At 35.7% G+C, this 21,047-nt stretch overlaps 3 protein-coding genes and 1 pseudogene across 3 annotated transcripts; 2 read left to right on the forward strand and 2 right to left on the reverse strand.

Moving 5' to 3' along the window:
* Positions 1-1,393: 1,393 nt before the first annotated feature.
* Positions 1,394-2,042, reverse strand: LOC120140071 (protein C2-DOMAIN ABA-RELATED 4-like). Its single transcript, XM_039155125.1, has 3 exons — positions 1,936-2,042; positions 1,798-1,861; positions 1,394-1,658 (listed from the first exon to the last, which is right to left on the reverse strand). Exons 1-3 carry the CDS (start codon positions 2,040-2,042, stop codon positions 1,419-1,421), a joined length of 411 nt encoding a protein of 136 aa, XP_039011056.1. The 3' UTR covers positions 1,394-1,418.
* A 1,254-nt stretch (positions 2,043-3,296) lies between these two features.
* On the forward strand, positions 3,297-11,991 carry LOC120140080. Its single transcript, XM_039155131.1, is given in 7 exon segments — positions 3,297-3,314; positions 4,452-4,706; positions 6,830-7,157; positions 7,160-7,200; positions 7,290-9,954; positions 10,134-11,163; positions 11,165-11,991. Coding segments are annotated over 7 exon segments (4,956 nt in total). The 3' UTR covers positions 11,784-11,991.
* A 1,741-nt stretch (positions 11,992-13,732) lies between these two features.
* On the forward strand, positions 13,733-16,325 carry LOC120140098 (NAC domain-containing protein 45-like). Its single transcript, XM_039155139.1, has 3 exons — positions 13,733-13,940; positions 14,257-14,534; positions 16,054-16,325. The coding sequence occupies exons 1-3, from the start codon at positions 13,784-13,786 to the stop codon at positions 16,294-16,296; spliced, it is 678 nt and encodes a 225-aa protein (XP_039011070.1). The 5' UTR covers positions 13,733-13,783; the 3' UTR covers positions 16,297-16,325.
* Positions 16,326-17,085: 760 nt separating this feature from the next.
* Positions 17,086-20,781, reverse strand: LOC120140099 (annotated as a pseudogene).
* Between the last annotated feature and the right edge of the window lie 266 nt (positions 20,782-21,047).

A 21,047-nucleotide genomic window follows, 5' to 3' on the forward strand; every position in this document is an offset into this window, starting at 1 on the left:
TTAAAGTGCATTATAAGTGGTTATGCCTCACTAAGTCTTCGACTTAGCGTGTGATTGTTTCACACGTAGGTTTCGAGAAGAGTAAGGAGTGATGCGGAGCAAGACAGGTCAGTTTTCCTTACCAAAAGATCAGATCAGAAATATTTGACAAAGTATGTTTTGGTTATGTAAAGTGTTGGCATGTAATAAGTCATTAAGTACGAGCACTCTGATAAGTCTGTATTTGTTTTAAATAAAGTTTTAAATTTCCCGGGATTTTTCTTAAGAGTCAAGGTTTGAAAAGTCAATGTGACACTTCGGACTCGTATCCGGGTCGGATACGGGTTGGGGGTGTTACACACACGGCTGAAAGCTCCCGGTGGGGTACTACGCCGATTGGGTGTTTGGTGGTTGCTGGTAGCGGTGATAGTGTGGGTGGGTGGGATTAGGGTTCAAAAACCCTAATTAATTTGAGTTAGATGATGGGCTTGGTATTGGGTCATCTGTGTTGGGTCTGGTGCTGGGCCGGTTCGGGTGGACTGAAGTAGGGTCGGATCTTGCAACTGGGTCTGTTGAGTGGGCTTCGGGTTGATGGGCTATTGTAATATGGGTGGGCTTGTGTAATTTTATTTTGGGTTCAATTGGGCCCTACAAAATGTAATATGTAAATTAATAATAATATTAAATTAATAAAATGTAGAACCCGGACAAAACAGGTGTCTATAGTATCGTAAATTGATTTTATGACAAGTTTCATTTTTTTTTGTTATCTGACTGAATGCTAAACGACATTGAACTTTAATGTTTATATTATGTTTGCACTTTCGTTTATTGTTTCTTCGGATTATGCTGAACTTTCTAACGCAGCCCTTCTTATGTCTTTTCTTCTTCTTCAGATTATCCAAGATGTACTGAATAAATGAAGAATGTGATGCCTTTAGTGAAAAGGGAAAGCTAGGTGCTCAAATGAAAACAAGGGAAAATATAAATGGCTAAGGGGTAACTAAATCATGCAATGATTATTTGAAAATGGTGAAAAGATGAAAGATTGGTTCCAATATTTTACCAATTTTGTTTTTGGTGAATAAGCTACTTAGGTGATAAATTCTTATAATATTTCTTTAATTTGTCTTAAGTAAACCATTTGGAGAGGGTTTTCTCCTATTAGCCATGTGGTTAAATGAGCAAAGAGGTAAGCCTTCTTCATCTTCTTCCACGCCAAAACCACTATTGAAATCACCCTAAAAGCTCAAAACCCTAAATACTAAAATTAGAGATTAAGTAAATCTTCTCATCCAAATCACATTTTGATTACAGATTTGGTAAGATCTCATCCTTGGATTTCAATTGGTGATCTTCATTTTTAATTTAAAGAAAGTTCATCTGAAACCCTAAACTTGAATTAAGGGATTCAATTATCTTAAAGGGGTCACAAACATTCATTGACTTAGGAACGCTTTAGAGCCAGGAAAGTGAATCCACTCGAGTTGAATTTCCACTTCACCCACACTCCACGTTCGTAATCTGAGGACAAGGTCTTGGACGATCTTCCCTTCGTTCAAGTATACGGGACTCTCCTCAGCCAGGCAGTTGGAGGTGCTGGTTGTAATCTTGATAGCACGGTTCCACTTGGGATTTCTTCCAAATTGGTATGTGTTTTCAAGGCTTCTATATATGGCCTAACCTCAAATTCAGTGTCTACCATTTTTTCATCCTTAGTAAATGCGTCATGGTCGTACACGGTCTGGAATCATGTACAAATAGGTAAACAAAGGAATGCCTTAAGGATCAAGTTATGGTATATAGTAATCAAGAGACTGATAAATCGTCATTCCACTCAGGATTTACATCCTTCTTTACTACACGACTCTTGAGTCTCTGCACACAAAAAATAGATATATTAACATTGCTATGAAGGTGAAAATTATAGTGAAGAAGAAGAAGAAAAAGACTTGGTGGCCCATCTTAACAACAACGTAAGGGTCACTACTTCGGACATCCCGAACAGCAAGGTTTACGCCTCGTTTGACATGGACCCGCAGCAGACCCATCAAGTTGTCCATCAGGTTGAGAGAAAGTGAGAAACTTCTTGCGGATGTAGCTTGAACAAATGGAGTTTTGGACTTTGGATTGTGGATGGACACAAATGCATAGAAGGGGATGAAGGGTTTATATACGAGGAGGCTGACCGAGAGATGCGGTACCTGCTTGCCAAATGATTGAAAGGGAATTGGTCATCCGATAATGATGCTTCTTCGATTCATTTCCCACAAAATTTTATATATTCATAGTTTGACTCAAACTTATTCCAATATTTTTTAGAAAAAAGTTCACGCATTATATGTTTGATTAAATTCATGTCTCATTTAGAGATACATTATTTATATTTTGATTTGGTTTAATATAAATATTTTCAAATTTTATCTAGGTTCATTTTTATAATTGAAGAATTTAAATACATTCGTGTTATCTTTGTTGATGGGACTAAATGAGTTATAGCAGTTATTAGCGGTTGATCTCTTCTGGTTTGGGCAAAGAGTTGCAGCCGATAGAAAATCAATCAAAATCCTTCTCCATAAGGAGGTGGATCATAGAAGGGTTAAGGTGAGGTGATTTCATGAAGGTTGTTTCCCATCTCTCGTTCGTACTCGAGAGGTTATATAGAGATACGTTAGTGTGTGTTTTCAGTTGTAGGTTTATAATGGCTATTTGTAGGCTGACATGTTAAGTAGATAAAATCAAGTGCTAGTGAATTTGTTTTAGTAGCTCATAATGTTATCAATGCATAACTATAAACCATTAATCTTGTACATGTCGTATGCAAATAATGTTTTGGAACTTTATCAACAATCTTTGAATGATAAAGGGAAAAATGGAAACAAATTTTATTTGTGAAAATGGTGAAGATGATCATGACCTTGTTGGAAGTGGTTGATCTTTTAAATTTTATTGTTTTAAATACATTTTCATATTTTTTATTCCTTGTTGGTATTTATTTTCTTTGAAATAAGATTAATTCCCAAATACAATTTATGATCAATAATGAAGAGTTATGCTCAGCAAACGATGTAAATGTAACATAATATATTTCTTTTTTTCACACTAAGCCAAAGATGTTACGTACAAATAACAAGGAAAAATATTTTTTTCATATATATAATTTCAAATTCTATAAGCATATAAAACTTCATATTAACCCATGCGTTGACGAGCCTCATAATGTTCATACTAATTCTAATGACATGTAAACTCACATACACTATTTATAGATTGATAACAACGATACATATGAATATTAGGCGATGCATATGTTAATAATGGTCCATGAGGAGGATGTACGCTCCCACTTATATCACCCTATATACAATCTAGAAAAGTGATAGGTTCATAATTTATCTTAGTTTATGATGGTTGAATGATTAATTTGCTACGCAAGTGTCACATGAAAAAAATCATTTAAAGAATATGTTGGCTCTGCAATAAATTTTTAAATAAATTATCAATAATTTTTCACATCATAATTAAACTGAGATGACCTAATAGAACATGTCAAATTATAAAGCTAACAGTTTCACCTCTTCTTAAACCAGCTTTGATTTTATTCTCAAGGTTATAGTTATTTAAGTAAGCAACATCTGTTAATTACATCACACTGTAACCAGTGATTATCGTTTGTTTTCTACATGTTTGACCAAGATAAATACATATATTAACTTTAAAAGAATCCACTTGTATTCATCGAGGCCTTAACGAGGATAAATATTTAAAAATTATATTAACTTAATACTTATTGATAAGTAAATTTTGTCTCACTGTTACTTCTTTAATTGATGTTATCAATTTATTATGATTTGCATGCTAAAATGTTATCAGTTGTATCATATAGATGAAAAATATAAAACAGTACATATATGCCATGGTTATAGCCCATAAAATTAAGGTGGTTGCTTCTAAGACAATGGAAGAATCGAAAGGAAACTTAAAGTTATAAGCCGCTTCTCAAGTTTTTTATCCATGTTAATTTCATCAAAATAGAAAGAAAAAAAAAACTGTAATATTATGTGATTTTCTTAAAAAAAATAGTAGTTGAGCGATCAAAATAGAAATTAAATAATCGGAGAGTGACTAAATATGTAATTTACTATTTTTAATTTAGTCGTTCAATTGAACCGATTACTCGGTCCGGTTTTACACATGACCCAACCCAAATTACAACGTTGCTTTTGCCATCTCTCTCCGTCTTTCTTTTCGATTTTTTTCCTCTCTTTTAAAACTTCATTTTTCTTATATTTGAATGCTCCGAATATTTTTCTCTTGGTTCTATAGATCGAAAGGTGGATTAAGAAATCGAGCGTGGTTGAGGGATCTGCACTTAATTAGATCGTGATCGAAAGGAATTAGTGTTTTGGATTTGAGACTGAGGGAATTTAGGGTTTGGATAAGGGTCAATTTGGGAGGTTGCTGCAGGGTAGGGTTTCGAATTGGTGAAAGACGGGGCTGTGCGACAAATTAGAAAGGGAAAAAAGGAAGATACTAATAAGGAGTGGGGTATTGATGGTACTAGAAGGTGAAAATGCAAGGCTATGTATGGGCGGGGAGGAGGTGAGGAGAGGAATAAGGTACGGCACATGTGGACAGTCCCTACACGTGCAACGGCGGTTATAAGTCCTGATGATGGTGCTTATCCCTCTTATTCTTCTTCATCTACTGTTAATTTCTTTTCGAAGGTATAGCTTTCTAAATAAAATTTTGCAATTTTTATTGGATTTGATCCCATTCAGAATTCCTTCATTTTTCTAGGTTTCTTGTTTTGTTTGTTTATGTTTTTGCCTTTTTATTAGGTGATTAGATAAGAAGGGTTTTGTCAGACTGATTTTGGTGAAATGAAGAAAATGGGGATTTTTCTTGGCTGCTTGATTTTGGGTGATAGAGTTGAACTAGCCCTGATGTAATTGGTATTTTTGGCTTGTTTGTGGAATTTGTAGAAGGTTGTTGTGCTCGTTTGGTGTAAAATTTAGGTAAGGAATGGAGTTTTTAATTGTATTGGTAGGAATGCGTTTAACTTTTGATGTTTTGGGTGGCTTGTCCTGGTGAAGTGCATGCGTAAGATTAGTAAGCGAATGCTTCCTTGGGCCAATTTACAATTTCGTGAAAGAATCATTTGTGTGCAAAATCCAATTACACGAATTATATATTTTCCTTTTGACTATATCAATAGTGTCTATTGAACTTTCTGGAAATCTTCAATGCGTTCTTGGAGGAATAGTTGCTCAGCTTTCCGTATGGCGTTTTTACTTCTTCCAAGCAGAGGGGAATTCCTGACGGAAAGTGTTTGGGAGATGAGAAGAGATGCTTAGTTTACTGATAGTTTAATCCAAGTGCACCTGAAAATTGGAAATTTGCATACGTTCAAGGGTGACGTGAATTAATCATTGGCTTTATTGTTCAGATTGTTTGAAATGTTTCCAATTTTTGGGGCAGCTTGCAATCTGAAATTAGTCAATGAGGAAATAGTTTCTGGTTTATCAACTGGAGGCAGAGAAGTAATCAACAAGGTTTATTGTTGTTCAAAATATTCAAAACTTTCCTATTATGAATTATTTGAATCATGATGAGTATTCCATTTGGAAACAATTTCTGTTTCATTGTTTTAGAGAGGGTGAATAGAAAAGTATTACGTTGTGAAGATCAATTACTCTTGCTAGACTTAGATACCCTTCTAAATTATATAGGAAGAAATGCACTACCTTTGATGGATTAACCTAGAAAACAAGTCTTATTTCCTTAGATACTACTAGTAACAAATCTTTTTTAGTATTTCTCGAATTTTCACCTTGTTGGAGATGCTGGCTGCATTATATGTAGTTTTCAGGGTGTTATTGCTCCCGTATTTGGTCCTGGATATGGTTGCAATATGTGAACTTAATTAATTATTTGCTGTCAGGTTTTGGGGTTTGTTCATATAATCCAAGTGATGTGAATTCCTTGTAATGTGGCTTGTTCTATGTAAAAAGGGTTTTTTGTGTCATTTAGTAGCAAGTATATAGGTATTCCCTTAGACAGGTGTGGTTTGACCTGCATCTACATTAGTGAGAAGGTACTTGATTTTTGTTATGTCTTCTGAAATGATATGGTATATATTTCAGTCGTATAATGTTTCTAGCATATAATTGTCAAAAGGTAGTTGAGAAATGTTTGTCATTTCTTCAATAAAGCCATATATGATTGTAATGGATCATGAAGAAAATGCTTAAACATACCCAAAGATTTCCAGGTGATTTGCATTATATAATAGCATGCTTCCTTGATTGTTATCGTTTAATGTTTCCTTTAATGGGTATAGTATGCTTTGAACCTATATGGATTAGTCTAACTTGGTTCTTCTAATGGTGAAGTCTGGTGAGCTGGGAATAATTTATGTGCGCTTTTCTCTTAGATTTTGTTATAGTGCATCTAATGAGGAATCTGTTTCAAGAATTTGTTCAGAATCTGACTGGTCATGCTCTAAATGAGGTTAATTGCATCTTTATTTGTGCATCTGCATATATAAACCCTTTTATTCCCCTAACAAAGCTGCTGAACAATTGAATGGTTTGCTAGTTGCTAGCTAAGGGTGTTTGTTTGTGTTGTCTGTGTCTCTTTCATATTACCATTTTTATTTGAGTTAGTTTGCTTACTTTAAATATGGGCATGACAATTGTTTTTTTTAAAAATAACTGTTGAATACCAATCTGTTGATCGAACTTATTAATTTTAATACAAAATTGCTGTATATTTTTACTGAAAATTTTTGCCTTCCTGGATTATTGGTTCAGTAGTTTACTGACATTCCCTCTTTTACCCTTAACAGGATGGACGCAAGATCAGTGTTGGTGACTGTGCTCTCTTCAAACCAGCCCAAGATTCTCCACCTTTTATAGGAATAATTCGTTGTTTAATTTCTGGTAAAGAAGATAAGTTAAAGTTGCGTGTGAATTGGCTTTATCGACCTGCTGAATTAAAGCTTGGCAGAGGCACCCTGTTCGAAGCTGCACCAAACGAAATCTTTTATTCCTTTCATAAGGATGAGATTCCTGCTGCGTCATTACTCCATCCGTGTAAAGTTGCATTCCTTCCTAAAGACGTTGATCTTCCTTCAGGAATCTGCTCATTTGTGTGCCGCCGAGTTTACGACATTACAAAAAATGTTTATGGTGGCTAACTGATCAAGATTTTATTACTGTGAGTTCTAGGTGCTCTTGAAGTCTGAAGATATGTAATTTGGTTTGAAATTGTTGAACTTTTGTAATTGATATCTTTTCCTTTTACAGGTACATCAAGAAGAAGTAGATCATCTCTTATATAAGACACGTTTAGAAATGCATGAAGCAGTACAACCTGGTGGTCGTTCTCCAAAGCCAATGACATCACATTTAAAACCTGGTTCAGAAAGTGCACAGAACAATGCTTCCTCACTTCTTTCACCGGGTAAAGGAAAGAAAAGGGAGCGTGCGGATCAAGGCTCTGAGCCTGTCAAACGGGAACGTAGTGGTAAAATGGAGGACGGGGATTCTGGTCATGGTAGACCAGAATTTGATTTGAAATCTGAGATTACTAAAATTACCGAAAAGGGAGGACTAGAGGATTCTGAAGGGGTTGAGAAATTGGTGCAGCTCATGATGGCCGAGAGAAATGTGAAGAAAATAGACCTGGTGAGCCGCTCCATCCTTGCTAGTGTAATAGCAGCTACAGACAAGTTTGACTGCCTTAGTCATTTTGTTGTTCGGCTCAGAGGCTTGCATGTTTTTGATGTGTGGCTCCAGGAAGTCCAAAAAGGGAGGATTGGTGATGGTAGTTGCTCGAAGGATGATAAATCAGTTGATGATTTCCTTTTAACTGTACTACGAGCCCTTGATAAGCTACCTGTAAATCTTACTGCTTTACAGATGTGTAACATTGGCAAGACTGTTAATCATTTAAGGAGCCATAAGAATATAGAAATACAGAAGAAAGCAAGGAGCCTAGTTGACACATGGAAAAAACGAGTTGAGGCTGAGATGGATGCCAAGTCCAGTTCAAGTCAGGCTGTTCCCTGGCCCGCAAGACCTCGTCCTTCTGAAGTTTCTCAAAGTGGAAGCAAGCACTGTGCCTCACCAGAGGTTGCCATGAAGAGTTCAGTAACACACCTTTCTGCCTCTAGAACTGGTTCGGTTAAGCTTGCTCAAGGAGATATTTCAACCAAGTCCGCTTCACCATCGCTGGGACCTATGAAAGCAGTATCATTGTCTACTTCAGCCAGTGCAAACTTAAAAGATGGGCATGCACGAAATGCTGTTGTTGTTGGCACCCCTGACCCTCAAACAACCACAAGGGATGAGAAAAGCAGCAGTTCAAGTCAGTCCCACAGCAATAGTCAGTTGTGTTCTGCTGATCATGCAAAGACTGCGGGAGTTTCAAGAATGGAAGATGCAAGAAATTTTGCAGCTGGTTCAGGAACAGTGACTAAGATTTCAGGTAGTTCTTCACGGCATCGACAATCCATTAATGGTTTCTCAGGGCTATCGGGTGTTCAGAGGGAAATATCAAGTAAAATTTCTTCACTTCACAAGACTCCTGCTTCTGAAAAAATATCACAGTCTGGCTTAACATTTGAAAAGGCAGTAGATTCTCTTATGGCTGAGGGTACTAATAAGTTTGTTGTTAAGGTCCCTAATCATAGTAGAAGTCCAGCAAAGAATACCGGTGGAGGATCTCCTGACGGTCATTCGGCCATGAACAGAGCTTCTTCTCCTGTTATTTCAGAGAAGCATGAACAGTTAGATCGTAACATGAAGGATAAGACTGATACTTACAGGGAAAATGTAATCACTGATGTCCACACTGAATCTTGGCAGAGCAATGACTTCAAGAATCTGCAGACTGGGTGTGGTGAAGGAGATGGTTCAGCTGCAGCTGTTCCCAATGAAGAAAACTGTCAGACCAGAGAAGATGCCAGGAAATCAATTGATGTTACAAAAACGGCTTTGTCATCTTCTGGAAATGAACTTAAATCAGAAAGACTGCAGGAGGCTTCTTTCAGCTCGATGAACGCTTTAATTGAGAGCTGTGCCAAATACTCTGAAGCAGATGCGTGCATGCCAGTTGAGGATGATGCTGGAATGAATTTGCTTGCCAATGCAATTGCTGAAGAGATTTCTAAATCAGATGTGGCTTCACTAATTGATTCTCAACAAAGAAATACCCATGTTGTCAAGAACTCTTCCACAGGCAATGGTACAGTATTAAAATATTCTGCTGGGGATGAGGTCATTCAAGATCCAGATCAGTTTGTTGAGGGTGCAGATGACGAGCATTTAAAGCAGGGTGTAGTTGTAGGTAATTCAGAGCCTGATCATGCAGACAGCAAGATTGGTTCCTCTCAAGAAAAATCTGGAGAGTTAAATGAACATTTAACTTTATCAAATATGGGTCTGCCAGATACTGCAGACCAATTTCTTGAAAATGGTAAATTGAAGGAAACTATGACAGCTGCTTTAGTCAATTCATCCACAGTCAGCTTCGTGGAGATGATTACTGATATTGGGGATTCCAAAGAGCATCTGGAGAAAAAGGCTGGTGGAGTGGATGATGATGCAGGTTTTGATACTAAACAAAAGGGGAGTATTTCTTTGGTAGATGAAGTGGTCACGAACACAGTTCTGGATGTTGAGGAAGAAGTGGTTGAAGGATCTTCATCTTTACTTTCTGTGGAAATTGATGTTGAGCACCAGAAAAATGTCCCCGGTAGTTTTGACAGAAGTTCACAGTCTCGTCAGAAGGCACCAGCTGTTATTGGACATTCCACCAAAGGAACAGATAAAGAAGCATTGCCTCTCAGCTCTAAGGATGTTGATGAAAAGGTTGAGAAGGACATTGATGAAAAGGTTAAGAAGGATGTTGAGGCTGATGCACATTGCCATGCTAGTCACGGTGAGAAGCAAAAGCCCGAGTGGAAAAGTAAGGATTATGCTCTTATTGATGTGTTATTTTAATGTGAAGTACTTATTGTTATACCTTTTTAAGTAATGCTTATTGTCTTATTGGTTTCTTATTTAAATTTGGAGTGCTTGTCCTTTTTACTTTTTTCTTTGCATCATACCATTCATCCTTAGTAATTTGTGTCGGTTTTGGTTCAGCTACCCCTACCCAGAAAGGTGAGCATGTGCAGGAGATTTTAGAAGGTAATGAGGATTGTGAACCCGAAGCACCATCTCCTTGTAAGGTATCAGCCTCAGTAATGGAACCAGAACTACCACTAAGGCCAAGGGGATCCAAGTTGACTGATGCCAAAGCAGATGAAGCTGAAGAACATGCATCAACCATTACATATGCTCATGCTACAGATAGTGCAGATACTGATGCGAAAGAAGAATTTTACTTGAATGAAGGTTTTAATGTGCATGAGGGGAAATTTGGGGAAATGAAGAATTTAACACCACCAGGGTGTTCAGCTCCTGTCCAATTAATTAGCCCACTTCCTTTTCCTGTTTCTTCTGTATCTAGTGGCCTTCCCGCTTCAATTACTGTTGCTGCTGCTGCAAAGGGGCACTTTGTTCCCCCAGATGACCTACCGAGGAGTAAAGGGGCCTTTGGTTGGAAGGGGTCAGCAGCCACAAGTGCATTTCGGCCAGCTGAACCCAGAAAGACTTTGGATATACCTCTTGGTTCAAGTAAAACTTCCAGTCCTGATGCTACTTCTGGGAAACAAAGTCGTCCTCCATTGGACATAGATTTGAATTTACCTGATGAGGGAGTCCTAGAGGATTTAGCTTCCCAAAGTTCTGCTCAGGGAAAATACTGTGCACCAGATCTTACAAATAATCATGATTTAACATGTGGGTTGATGGGTTCTGCTCCCATTCGACCCTCTGGGGGACTTGATCTTGATTTGAACAGAGCTGACGAGCCTGCCAATATGCCTAATCACGCAATTGGCAATAATCATAGACTTGAAGTCTTTATGCAGCCTATCTCACCATCTTCAACTGGAGGTATTCTTAATGTTGAGGCAAGGTTGCACAGAGATTTTGATTTGAACAATGGACCGGTTGTTGATGAAGTGAGTTGTGAGCCATCACCATTTAGTCAACATGGCAGAAGCAGCAACATGGCATCTCAACCACCATTTCCCAGACTGCAGATAAACAATACTGAGATAGCAAATTTCTTCTAGGATTCCATCAATCTTGACGGATAGGGAACAGCCTTTTCTAATGGTAGCAACTAGTGGGCCCCAAATGGTGTTGGGTCCCACAAATGGTGCCACCCCTTTCGGTACTGATGTATACAGGGGACCTGTGTTATCATCTTCACCAGCAGTGCAGTTCCCAGAGACCCCGTTCCAGTATCCTGTGCTCCCCTTTGGAAAAACATTTCCTCTTCCTTCAACCAGCTTTTCTGGTGGTTCAACAACTTATGTTGATTCATCTGCTGGGAGGCTTCCTTTCCCAACTGTCCATTCACAATTGTTAGGACCTGCTAGTGCAGTTCCGTTCCATTTCCCAAGACCCTATATCGTTAACCTTCCTGATGGTAGTAATAGTAGTGGTGCTGAGAGTGGTAGGAAATGGGGAAGGCAAGGTCCTGACTTAAATGCCGGTCTTAGTGGCTCAAATATTGAAGGAAGAGACGAGACAACACCTCTTGTACCTAGGCAACTATCTGTTGCCGGTTCACTGTCCCCGGCAGAGGAGCAAGCAAGAATGTATTTGGCACCAGGTGGCATTTTCAAAAGAAAGGAACCTGAGGGTGGATGGGATGGATACAAGCAATCTTCGTGGCAGTAGGAATTCTTAAAATATTCACAATCTGGTTATCTATGAAAGCTTGCAAGTCAGTTATGTTTCTTGGCAGTAGGAATTCTTAAAAAATCAGGCATATACATGCACTAAAAACTTTGCTTGGATAAGTTTTTAATTATTCAGTAGAATTCTTAAAAACTTTGCTTGGACAAGTTTGAAATGATGATTTAGTTTTTAGAAAGTTGATAGAAATGATAGATGACCATTGTTTTCTCATTTTGACGTATTAGGTTCTTGTTTGTGCACTTTAGAATGCATTTTAGGGCTTACATTTGCATGGTATGCTAAATTTTTGCTATGGTGTGGTTAAATAGGTTTGAATGTTGCGTTGACATGTTTGGTAGGTTTGAAGTATGTTGGCAAATTATTAGGAGCATTAGTAAAGCATGATTTGTAATCACTTTGTTCTAATTTATGCACTTGAACCTGCAATTATGGGTCTAAGTATCGATATCGGTGATGAGATATCACTATTGAACTCGTCTATTGATATCTTATGTGTAGTATCGATTCCAATATATTTTTTGTGATTTTTAAACCTCGAATCTCAAAATAGTATCAGTACCTTCAAAAAGTATAGATACCGTACTCATGGTATCATTACTCGTGTTTCAAGCTTTTAGTGATGACTTTTTGTTGATAGTATGGATACCTCATCTCTAAAATGAATATTTTAGGCTATTTTGAGTTTGTTTTAACATGTAATTAACCGGACAATCATTTGTTTATTCCAGGATATGTATGTTTGATTTTCAAACATTATTGAATGACTTTGATAGTTTCTTGAATGAATAATTTATAATTTTTAAATATAAAAATTGATTCGAATCATTTTGATAATTGATGTGATATCTGAAACTAATAAATCGAGTTCGATGTGTCATAAACAACACGGATGATAAAGGAACTCAACCTGCACAAACATAAGCGGTGGTGCCACTCCAACAAGAAGAAATAAGGAGCTGGAAATATTTATAAAGAATGGGACAATGACATGGTTATGTTGGTGTTAAAAATAAAAAGATAAGTAGGGGCGAAGCAATGTATAGTGTTGGAAATCACAACCTCTTAATTTTTTAATATTAAAAAATATATAAGAAAATTTTGATTTTGTCTTTTTCATTTTATATTACTAGTTATATCTTGTCATTTTGAATTAAAATCTTGACTCCGTTCCCTGAAGATAAATTTACAACTAAAATTACGTGTGATTTACTTCCTATTTTAACACAAGCCCTGGTTTAATCTGAATACACCAATAACTTCATTAAATATATACGCTAACTAATGGTACAAATCAAAATATATCATCTTCTATACAAAGTCTATTTTTATATAACACAAGTTGGTTACAATCATTTAAGATTATTCTCAACTTTTGCACAAATAGTCATTTTGTTATGTATTTTTTTTTTCTTTTTGTGAAGTATTTTAATTTTTGGTCAAAACAAATCATATTAAATGAAAATCGTTAGCTGACTAACAATCAACATATGTTACTTACATGACATTTCCACGTGTTCAATGATTGATGTGGTACATTCCATATCATCACTTTGGGTGATGTGACAACAATTGAATATATATGAAAATATCACGTCGGCAACATATATTAATCGTTAATCAACTAACTGTTTCTATCCAAGAGAATATGCTTTGACTAAAAATTAAAAGTTAGAGATTAAAATAATCTAAAACAAGAATGAAAGACAAAGGATCATTTGTGTAAACATTGAAAGATAAGTTTATTATGTATTTTTAATATTCTCTCCGCCTTTCATTCTTAACAGATGTCTTTAAAGAAAAGCCAGAGTTGGTCTTTGACGCTGGTTATTTAATATTTGGAGCAGTGGAACTGTGAGAAACTGAAAAGAGACTTGTGAGGAACGTTTGTCAAAGAATTTGTTAGAGAAAAAGTGAAAAATAAACCACTTTTTTATATAGCAATGATGATGGCAGCCATTGGATGATGGTATGTAAAAGAAATGGCTCCCCTCGGATTACCTCCTGGTTTCAGGTTTCATCCCACTGACGAAGAACTCGTGAACTACTATCTCAAAAGAAAAATAAATAGGCTACAAATCGAACTCGACATCATCCCCGAGGTCAATCTCTACAAATCCGAACCATGGGAATTAGCAGGTCTTATCCTCCTCCTCCTCCTCCTTTTCTTAGTATCAGGGTCGAGAGAGGTATCGGAATACGGTCGTATTTCTAGAAAATTTAAATCTCCTTCTCCTCTCATTTCGCGCTCTTAAATTACGTAATTTCGTAGTTTTTTAAATTTTTAATATAACTCCTTAAATTCATACTTGTTAACATAAATTTCTGCATTGTTCCATGTCTAGTATAAGTTGTCGTGTCATTGGCAGGAACATGTTTTCTTCATTTCTATTCTTGTTTCCCTTGTGGAATTTTGCTGAAAATGTGAACCATTGTCCTATGTATTATTTGACAGAGAAATCATTTTTTCCGAGTAGAGATCCGGAGTGGTACTTCTTTGGACCCCGTGACCGAAAATACCCGAATGGATTCCGGACGAACAGGGCGACGACAGCAGGATATTGGAAGTCTACTGGGAAGGACAGGAGAGTTTGTTGCCAGAATCGAGCCATCGGAATGAAGAAGACTTTGGTTTACTACCGTGGCCGTGCCCCTCAGGGAATCAGAACAAATTGGGTAATGCATGAATATCGTCTCGACGATAATGAAAGCGAGGACACCTGCGGAATTCAGGTACTTGGTGCATCAGTTGCTTGCTTTACTAAATTAACATTATTATTCACCATTGCATGAATACACTGAACATTAGTGATGAAAATCTCTGCTCTAGCATGCATGGTAGTAGTGAATCTGTAGGTTCGGTTAACCGACTGAATCGAATTACTCAAAATTTATTAATCGATTTTTTTTCTCTTTAACTATTAACCAAATTAATTTTTTTCAAAAAATTTTAATCGAATCGATCGAAATACAGCTAATTCAGTCGGTTAACCGAATCAACTGAAATCTTTTGTAATTTTTTTAGTTAGACTAGTTTGAATTTATTAGAGGTGTTTTTTTCTTTATTTAGGTTAAATTTTGATTGGATATTTAATAGGCCTAGTGAGATTAAAAAATAGTTGGATATTAATTCTTAGAAGGTTTGAGCTTAAAATATTTAATATTTAAAAATTTCAGTTAATTCGGTTATTTAGTTAATTACCGATTTGAATCGAATTAACCGATAACCGAGCTTTGAAAAATTTCTTAATCGTTAATCGACTTAATATCAAATTAACTGATCAATTAATCAAACTAAATTTTGATTCGGTCGGTTAATTCAATTAAAACCGAACAATGAACACCCCTAATGCACGGGTCGTGTTTTATATCTACATTTTTTGTTTTATTCCTGTTATATATAGGTCCGAATATAAAATTTTATGTAATGGCATGAAATTTTTAAGGGTGTAATTGCAATCCAACGTCGGTCGTCCATCTCTGATTATATACTATGTTTTGATTAACAAATTAGACTTAGAAAGATTAGATTCTTAAATCAAAGCTGACTTATAGGGAGAGTAGTATGAACTCTAGCTCAGTTCCTCACATTCCACCTTCACAAAATAATATATTTGATAATATTATAAACTAGGGTTCTTTTATTTATTGAGTTTTCGCTTAGAGACCTGAAAATATCCGGGACATATCTATTCATGATGCCAAGAGTGTCGAGAATTCTTTAGTATTAAACCTAATTTCTTAATGAGTATTTATTTAATATTAGCCACCGAATTTCTTTCTCAAAATGATAAATCTATACAAGAATGGGTGAAATATTCGTTGCTTGCTCTTATTGATCTCTAAAGTTTGGAAAAGTTTCGTCTCACTTTGCCTTTTGTAACAAGACAAAAGCATTATCCTGTGAGACCTAAATGCTATTAATTTACTCTCTTTTTTGTCTCTGATAAATAATGTAGAGTTGCATCACTATTATTATCTATTAGTATATACCGCCACTTAGGGACGGATCGAAAGAGGTTGGTGAAAAACGACCGTCCTTTAAAAATTTTAAATTTTCATATAATTTGAATATTTTTTGTATTTTTTTATTAAAAATCTATTTTCTTCTTTTTAATGTAAAATCATACATTCTTTCGCCCTCCTTACAGTTAAGAGGGGGCTATTGTATATGTTACTTTATTCCAAAACACTGTTATAATCCAATTTGGATTTGCTTTTTATGTATGCCGGATCATGTTCATATTGGCAGGATGGTTACGCACTATGTCGGGTGTTCAAGAAAAACGGGACGATAGGATCGGAAATGGAAGCGCAAGGGCGGTGTAGTTCATCTGTGGCGGATCAAGACTACTCGCAGGAGCCGCCTTTAGGCGCCTCCTCGTCTTTATGTATGGAAGAGGAAGAAGATAATGATAAAGATGAGTCATGGATGCAGTTTATCACTGATGATGCATGGACTGGAGTCGAAGCTTCTAACACTGCCCATTTATAATATCTAAATTAATTTTATTTAAACATTAAAATATCTTCCAGGTGATGGTCAACACATAACACACATTAATTGGCTAATTATGTTTCTTTGAAATAAGATGCAAATATTATATATTGCAGGATATCAGACATTTTCTCTTATGAAATAGGAATTAGTTTCTCTGATTGGATGTAATCACTTGGGGCATTATTGTTGTTATGATAATAACAAGAAATCAAAGTCTGTATTCTCTATCTTCATAACTCTGTGCACACTTTATGATTGTTTGTAGAATTCCATATATTATCTCTCTTTATCCAATGTTTACGACTGATGTTAGAATTACGTGATCCAATTTTTATTTTTGATTACATTTGAGATGATTATAAATAAATACATAAATAACTCATTTAAAACATAGGTTAAAATGAGGATCATTTGCACGTTGATAAACAGTATATAACTCAATTTGATTATATTTCTTTTTATGCAAGTTTCCTTCTTAAACTAGAAATTTATTTTAATTTATTTCCGTAGATAGATATCAAGGATTAGAGTTTAAAAGCAAGTTGTTCAAACCCTAAATTATTTTTTAAACGTGGATCTTTTTGCACTCCTTCTGAACAGAGGATTTTTCTCTTCCGTCCATAGTTATATAAATCTTATATTTTTATTAGTATTACAACTATTTTTTTCAATATCTAATTGATATCTTGTATATTCTATTTCCTTGCAAATTGCTTGTTTCATTTCAGCCAAGTATCATAAAAGATTGCTTTCAAAAGGTTGCTTGCCAATCAATTTTGAGATAATACAAGGTCAAATATGATATTAAACCTATTACAAAAGGAGAACAAAAACGATTGCCATCATGGTCATGTAGATTACAACTGAAAATGCATGCAAAGCATTAGTCTTCATCAATCATCATCATCATCAGAACTCGCATAGGTTAAACCTAATAATGATTTGGCAGGATTTTCCATCCTAGTCTGTTTTCCTGTTGTATTTGATTCCGAAACATGATGCTCATTCTTCTCGTGTACGATCTCCTGCCCCCGGGATTGTATATTGGAACTATTTCCCTCGGGCGCAGAGTCGGAGGGGCTTGAAAATTTGGTGCGTTTCGGTTTAACTTCCACAACTTTTTTCAGCAAAACATGCTGTCTGCATAACAAAGAAGCCAACTGAAAGTGGTGACTAGACAATATGATAACAAAACAGTTCCAAAATAAACTACAAATATTTTACAAGTGCACAAGGAATGTGGTCTTGCAGGTTTATGTAAAGAGAGACCTGATTCCACTCTTTGGCTTGGGTTCAAACTCGACGAGGCAACGGAAATGATGCAGGTGAGGAATCTGCTAAACTTGCAGCTTTGTGTTCAATGGTTAAGAAAAAGTGAGGACCAATATAAAACAAATACCAAATAAGGGGCAGACTTCTGGGTGCCAACAACAGAGCTCAACGGTATAACTGTACACTTTGTTCGATATGAAAAAACTCGTCAAGTAATCTAATGCAACTGAGAAAACAAAGTGGAAATAAATGCTAGAATTCTGGGACTTGCAAAACAGGAAGGTGGAATTTTATTGATAATGATGTCTATGTTAAAGCAGTAATTGCAAACAAGAAACTCAAATGAACGCAAGTTCAAGAAAATGATCAATTACTTTCAACTGGGGGATCTACAGCTCAGTTTGCAACAAAATTAAAGCAAAGCAGAGAAACACTACACAATTGGGCTCTGCGTCAACCTAAAATGGGCAAATCTAAAATGTGAGGAACACCATAACAAAACAAAATAACTTTTATTTTCTTTTATAATCAAGAACTCTTCATGAATAAAAGTTGCAAGGATGAACTTACATATTTCAGCACATAATACTTGAAACAAACTCATGTCCATCCTATGTTTATTACCAAGTGGCATATAAAATTGGAAGAAGGTAACAAAGAGCAGGTAACATGCTCTGCCAAATGACAGGAATATAATAAAAATATGACAAGAAACCAACTCTCTAAAAGCATGTGGCAGCAAATTGAATTAATGTTTGCCACACGTAAAACATAAAAAAAGGCTCAAAATCTACATGCAATGCGGAGCAAAATGACAAAAAAAGAATCAAACTAGTATATCACATATATGGTTTATTTATCTGAACATTAAAGGATATCTTAAATGCTGCAAATGCCCGTTTCTCAGTGCGGCGCAGGAGGCGTTCAGCATCCTCCTCTGCTTCCATCTGCTCCTTGAGATAGAGCAAATCATCACTGTCCAAAGCTGCAAAAACAATACATGATAATATGTAGATTTACCAAAAGAAAAATCTATCTCAAGATGTAGGGGCAGAGAAAGAAGAGCTACCTCCCCGCCCATGTAGGTAGCCTCCTCGTTCTCCGGCAACCTCTTGCATCTGCTCGTATCAAAAGCCCAGTGGGAGAAGCCAAGTTCCCTGCCAGGGCATGTTATCAGAAAACTACCACGACTTTTGTATTTATAGCAAGAAATTGATGCCAGCCAGATTTAATTGCACAAGTAAATTACTAAAATTATCACAAATAGCATTAGGGGTGAGCGTTTGATCGAGTCGAGTCAAAAAATTTCAAGTTAACAAGTCATTATTTTATAACTCAGACTTCATTTGATATTTTTTTGAGTTGAGCCGAGTTTTCAAATTTGTCTAAATTTAATTGTAAATATATAATATTATGATACTATTTGATTCCAATTTAAATGGTTCTTTATAACCATATATAATACATATATATTTCTTCATATTTTTTTCATATGTGATACATATACATACAGAGTCGAGAGACTCGACTCAAACTTTAAAATTAATTCACTAATTACTAAAAAATTCGAGTTTCTATTTGAGTTGTATTTTATAACACTACTTGAACTTGAAATTTTTTCAAGTCGAATCGAGTTTATGAAATTACAACTCGAAGTCAATTCGAGTCAAGTTTTTTTGAATCGAATTGAATCTAAAAAATCGGTTTTTCGAATCGAGACGAGTTTTGCTCACCCCTAAATAGAATCATTGCTTCTACTACTAGTCCTAACACTGTTAAAGATGTGATACATGTTACTAACTCTTCATTTTTATTTTTAATTTTTGAAGTACTAGCATCCACCACATATTGGACATCCATGAGCAAAAAGATCCAAACCTCATATAATATGCTGGAGAACTAAGGAAAAAAATTAAAATACCCTTATTAGATACAGAGTCATATTCATTACTCACCCAAGTTCAGATCATACAAGGTACAGCATGCAATGGTACAACTCTATTAGTCAAAAAAATATAGAAACAATTTGCAAACACACTCTAGTACCTTAAATCGAATTTCTAATTGAACCTTGAACTTTAAATGATACAACTGGCATTAGCAGCAAAGGAAAGTTGAGATAATTGAAGTGATTGATGGAAATACCATTAAACAGAGCTACAGATTAAAATATCAAGCAAAATCGTGAAAATTAAGGTGATGCATGTTTCACACACCTGGGGGGGCTTTTTTTTCTGTAACAGTTTGAAGATTTTTATTCTCTGGAAGAAACTATTGAAAACATTCTGTTATATGCTATTTTCAAAACCCTATCCATATTCTGAACCCTAAATTAATAATCCTCTACAGCAAAACCCAACAAGCTGCCATTAGATTCTCAAGTACATGAATAGTAGGGAGAGTACAGGAGTATGAGAAAAAGGAGAGGACTGTTTTCGGTGGGTAAAATCGGAGGTGTTAGTGGATGGTTGGCAACGAAAGGCTTTGTGCTGCGAGTGTCGAGTGCCATGGGTCTTTCATGACACCAAGAGATTGGGTAGTTTTCTCTCTTTTCAAAAGCATCTTGAGGATTAAAAAGATTAGGTTGACCAGTTAATTTTCTGCCATAACAAGGAGAAACTGAGATTCCATGAGTTATTTTCAGCAAAACAAATGGAGTCTCGTAATCTTTCGATTCGGTTACATGCTATCCAGTGTGAAGTATAAGAACAAAGAAACGAGATGGGGTGAATTGATAATGGGTTTTTTACTCTCGAATGAATGCTTTTACATATTAAATAGAGAGAATAACAAAAGCTAATTTGTTCCGATGGACAACTAGGGCTTGTTTCACTGAAATGCCGAGTAGGAATGCTACAAAGTGCACATTCCATTAAAACAAAAGATATCCAAACATGGGAGAGGCGACGCTCTAACCTTGGCAACCATACGCTGGAAAGCAATATCTTCATCGTCCAGTTTGTCCTTTCCTTTCCCCCACTTTTTATCTGCAATTAAGCTTTTCATCAGTAAAAGAAGAAGAAGGAATCAGTAAGCCTCCATTCAAGTTTCGATTTCCATACTTGCCTTTGGGGTCGCTCAGATTGGTGTACTCACGAACTTCTCTCCCTGCCATATTTCAAAAAACACAGCAAATCACGAAGAGAAGATTGGGAATTTTATACCAAAACCTAACAGGAAATTTTAATCTTTGAGATAATAAAATTAAGGTCGCTACCGATATAAAATTAGTAACACGTTATATAAATATATAAAATATAAAATTTTCTTTAAAATTTTAAAAGGTAAATTACGAGTTTAGTATCTAAAGTATCAGTTTTGATCTGTTTTAGTATATAAACTTTCAATTTTCTCAAACCATACTTATGTTTAATTTTTGTTTCATTTTGGTACTCGTTAAAAATTTAACGTTAAATTTTGAAGAAAAAAATTGAAAGTTTAAGTATTAAAAATGATCAAAATTAATAGTTTAG

This window comes from Hibiscus syriacus, unplaced genomic scaffold, assembly GCF_006381635.1.
Source record: "Hibiscus syriacus cultivar Baekdansim isolate YM2019G1 unplaced genomic scaffold, ASM638163v2 tig00110781_pilon, whole genome shotgun sequence".
In the NCBI taxonomy this organism is placed as follows: Eukaryota; Viridiplantae; Streptophyta; class Magnoliopsida; order Malvales; family Malvaceae; genus Hibiscus; species Hibiscus syriacus.

Coding starts and splice junctions, on each gene's coding strand:
- LOC120140071 (XM_039155125.1), bottom strand. CDS start 2,042: ATGGACAACTTGATGGGTCTGCTGCGGGTCCATGTCAAACGAGGCGTA. Junction 1,862..1,935: donor GTTGTTGTTAAGATGGGCCA/CCAAGTCTTTTT, acceptor TATTTTTTGTGT/GCAGAGACTCAAGAGTCGTG. Junction 1,659..1,797: donor AGTGGAATGACGATTTATCA/GTCTCTTGATTA, acceptor ATTTGAGGTTAG/GCCATATATAGAAGCCTTGA.
- LOC120140098 (XM_039155139.1), top strand. CDS start 13,784: ATGGCTCCCCTCGGATTACCTCCTGGTTTCAGGTTTCATCCCACTGAC. Junction 13,941..14,256: donor CGAACCATGGGAATTAGCAG/GTCTTATCCTCC, acceptor ATTATTTGACAG/AGAAATCATTTTTTCCGAGT. Junction 14,535..16,053: donor AGGACACCTGCGGAATTCAG/GTACTTGGTGCA, acceptor TCATATTGGCAG/GATGGTTACGCACTATGTCG.